General features: G+C 37.0%; 1 protein-coding gene across 1 annotated transcript; it reads right to left on the bottom strand.

The window, feature by feature from the left end:
- Positions 1–287: 287 nt before the first annotated feature.
- LOC119653243 lies at positions 288–1,320 on the bottom strand. Its single transcript, XM_038057843.1, has 5 exons — positions 1,167–1,320; positions 938–1,114; positions 716–874; positions 487–660; positions 288–426 (listed from the first exon to the last, which is right to left on the bottom strand). The coding sequence occupies exons 1-5, from the start codon at positions 1,201–1,203 to the stop codon at positions 389–391; spliced, it is 585 nt and encodes a 194-aa protein (XP_037913771.1). The 5' UTR covers positions 1,204–1,320; the 3' UTR covers positions 288–388.
- Positions 1,321–2,097: the final 777 nt, after the last annotated feature.

A 2,097-nucleotide genomic window follows, 5' to 3' on the forward strand; every position in this document is an offset into this window, starting at 1 on the left:
TAAAGCTGGTAAGAAAGGAAAGCGTTACTGCATAGCTCACATATCAAAATGAAAGTGCTGCAGTTCAGAATGTGCCACGCAGTAAAAAGCTGCTTAAGGTTATATATGTGTATATATAAAAAATGTAAGAAAAATCTAAATTCTTCAGGGATTATAGGCAGGGCAGCTGGAATGCAACCCCAAAAACCGAATGTAATGATTTCCCCTTTTCTCATCTCTTCAAGGAATGTATTAATCAATTTTCAGCTGAATTGAATCAAAAACGTTGAATAAACCAAAACATTGACTTCCATAAACACAACACATTTAAGTCAATAGAAATATTCCTATTTCGTGGAAAAGTTTAGTTTGAATATTAAATCAATCTGAAATGTGATTGATTTCATTATTATTCGGAACAGTAAATCATAGACACCTTTCGCCAATCTGGAACAAAAAAAGATGTGTAATGCGAAAATCAGAATTATGAAGCATAAATTAACTCACTTCCATCACTGAAACATTTCTCCTGGTTCAAGCTGAATAAATTATCGAATATTTTATGTTTCTCTCCATTAGATGCACAAACTTTTCCTGCAGATAATCCACCAATCTTGGTACAAGCCGTTATTGGCATATTAGGAAGGCCGACGCAATATTTTAAGGGCACGGTCCAGTATACTGAATTACCAGTATATGAGAAATTTCTATATTTGTTCTCTTCTTAAATCATTACCTCTCCGTAAAACCGCTAGAAACCGTCCATACTCACAAGAATTACTAAAAACTGCATAGTTTTCGTCATCGGCTGTAGCACAGAATAAATCTTCATCTTCTAGGCAGTCATAGCTGTAGGCTTCTGGAGGACATCGTTCAAGTGGAACTTTTGCATAATCTGGGAATGTTATGAAATATAGAAAGTGGAAAAATTATAAAACGTATAATGGTATGTATTTACTTTCTCCTGTTTCACAATAATGAGCTCTACGTGCACAATCATCCTCAAATATTCTAAAGTTGTCGGCAAGTTTACCACAAAGTATTTCCCCGTCACTTTGGCACCCGACTGGACCACATTTTATTGCCAATTGATCAGATAAATCAGGTTGTTTTGATTCCTCCGCAAAAGTGAATTCTGAATGTTAAACGAACATTATTGAACTGCAAGCGTATTTGTCACTACTTACGAAACAATATTGTTAAGTACACAGTTCTAATGAACATCTTGATTGATGTACCTCAAAATCTTTTCTGTTTTAAAAAACCAACTGCAGAAATCGTCTTATATACGCGTTTTAAAATTATCTTATCGACCCTCCTTCTATTGTGTATTAATAGATAAATCGTGAATACAAAACACTTATAATGAAACTGCAGGAAAAAAGTATTCATAGAAACAAATATTATTGTGTATTTGGAAGATAGAATTTAAGGTAATTACTTTATTTTTAGTTTCTTGAATATTGATAGGAAAAAAAGTCAGGCGATGACGGCTTTACAGTTTCTTACCAGGGCAGAGGCAAGTCGTCAGACGCTGCCTCACCTCTGCCCTGGGAGCAGCGTGACCGCAGCGGCTCGCAGTTGTTAAGTGCTCCTTTATATAATTTGCAGAACACAACATGATTACGAATTATATTGAGCGCAAACTCGCCATTTCTATTGACCAAAGCTTGGCCAGAGCTGAAAATATTCAACTTGATGCCGGACCGGACCAAATGGAGAGTAACTTATTCCCTCTTTTTTTGGTCCACAGACTCCGAGCCGCTTCGGTCACGCTGCTCCCAGGGCAGAGGTGAGGCAGCGTCTGACGATTTGCCTCTGCCCTGGTAAGAAATCGTAAAGCCGTCATCGCCTGGCATTTTTTTAAAGTTTGGGTGCTATGCCCTAAACCAGGGGTCCGTGGACCAAAAAAGAGGGAATAAGTTGTTCCCCATTTGGTCCGGTCCGGCATCAAGTTGATAGAGACTTAGGACCTCACAATTCTCAAAAAAATATTGATTTCTATCAATATAGTTTCTATCATATAGTTTCTACTATATGAACCTCGAAGATAATTTATGGAGTAGCATATTTCGAAGTCCATTTAACATTACATTTGGACCCTTTTCCTCCAATAGT

The sequence above is a fragment of the Hermetia illucens genome, chromosome 3 (assembly GCF_905115235.1).
Source record: "Hermetia illucens chromosome 3, iHerIll2.2.curated.20191125, whole genome shotgun sequence".
NCBI lineage: Eukaryota > Metazoa > Arthropoda > Insecta > Diptera > Stratiomyidae > Hermetia > Hermetia illucens.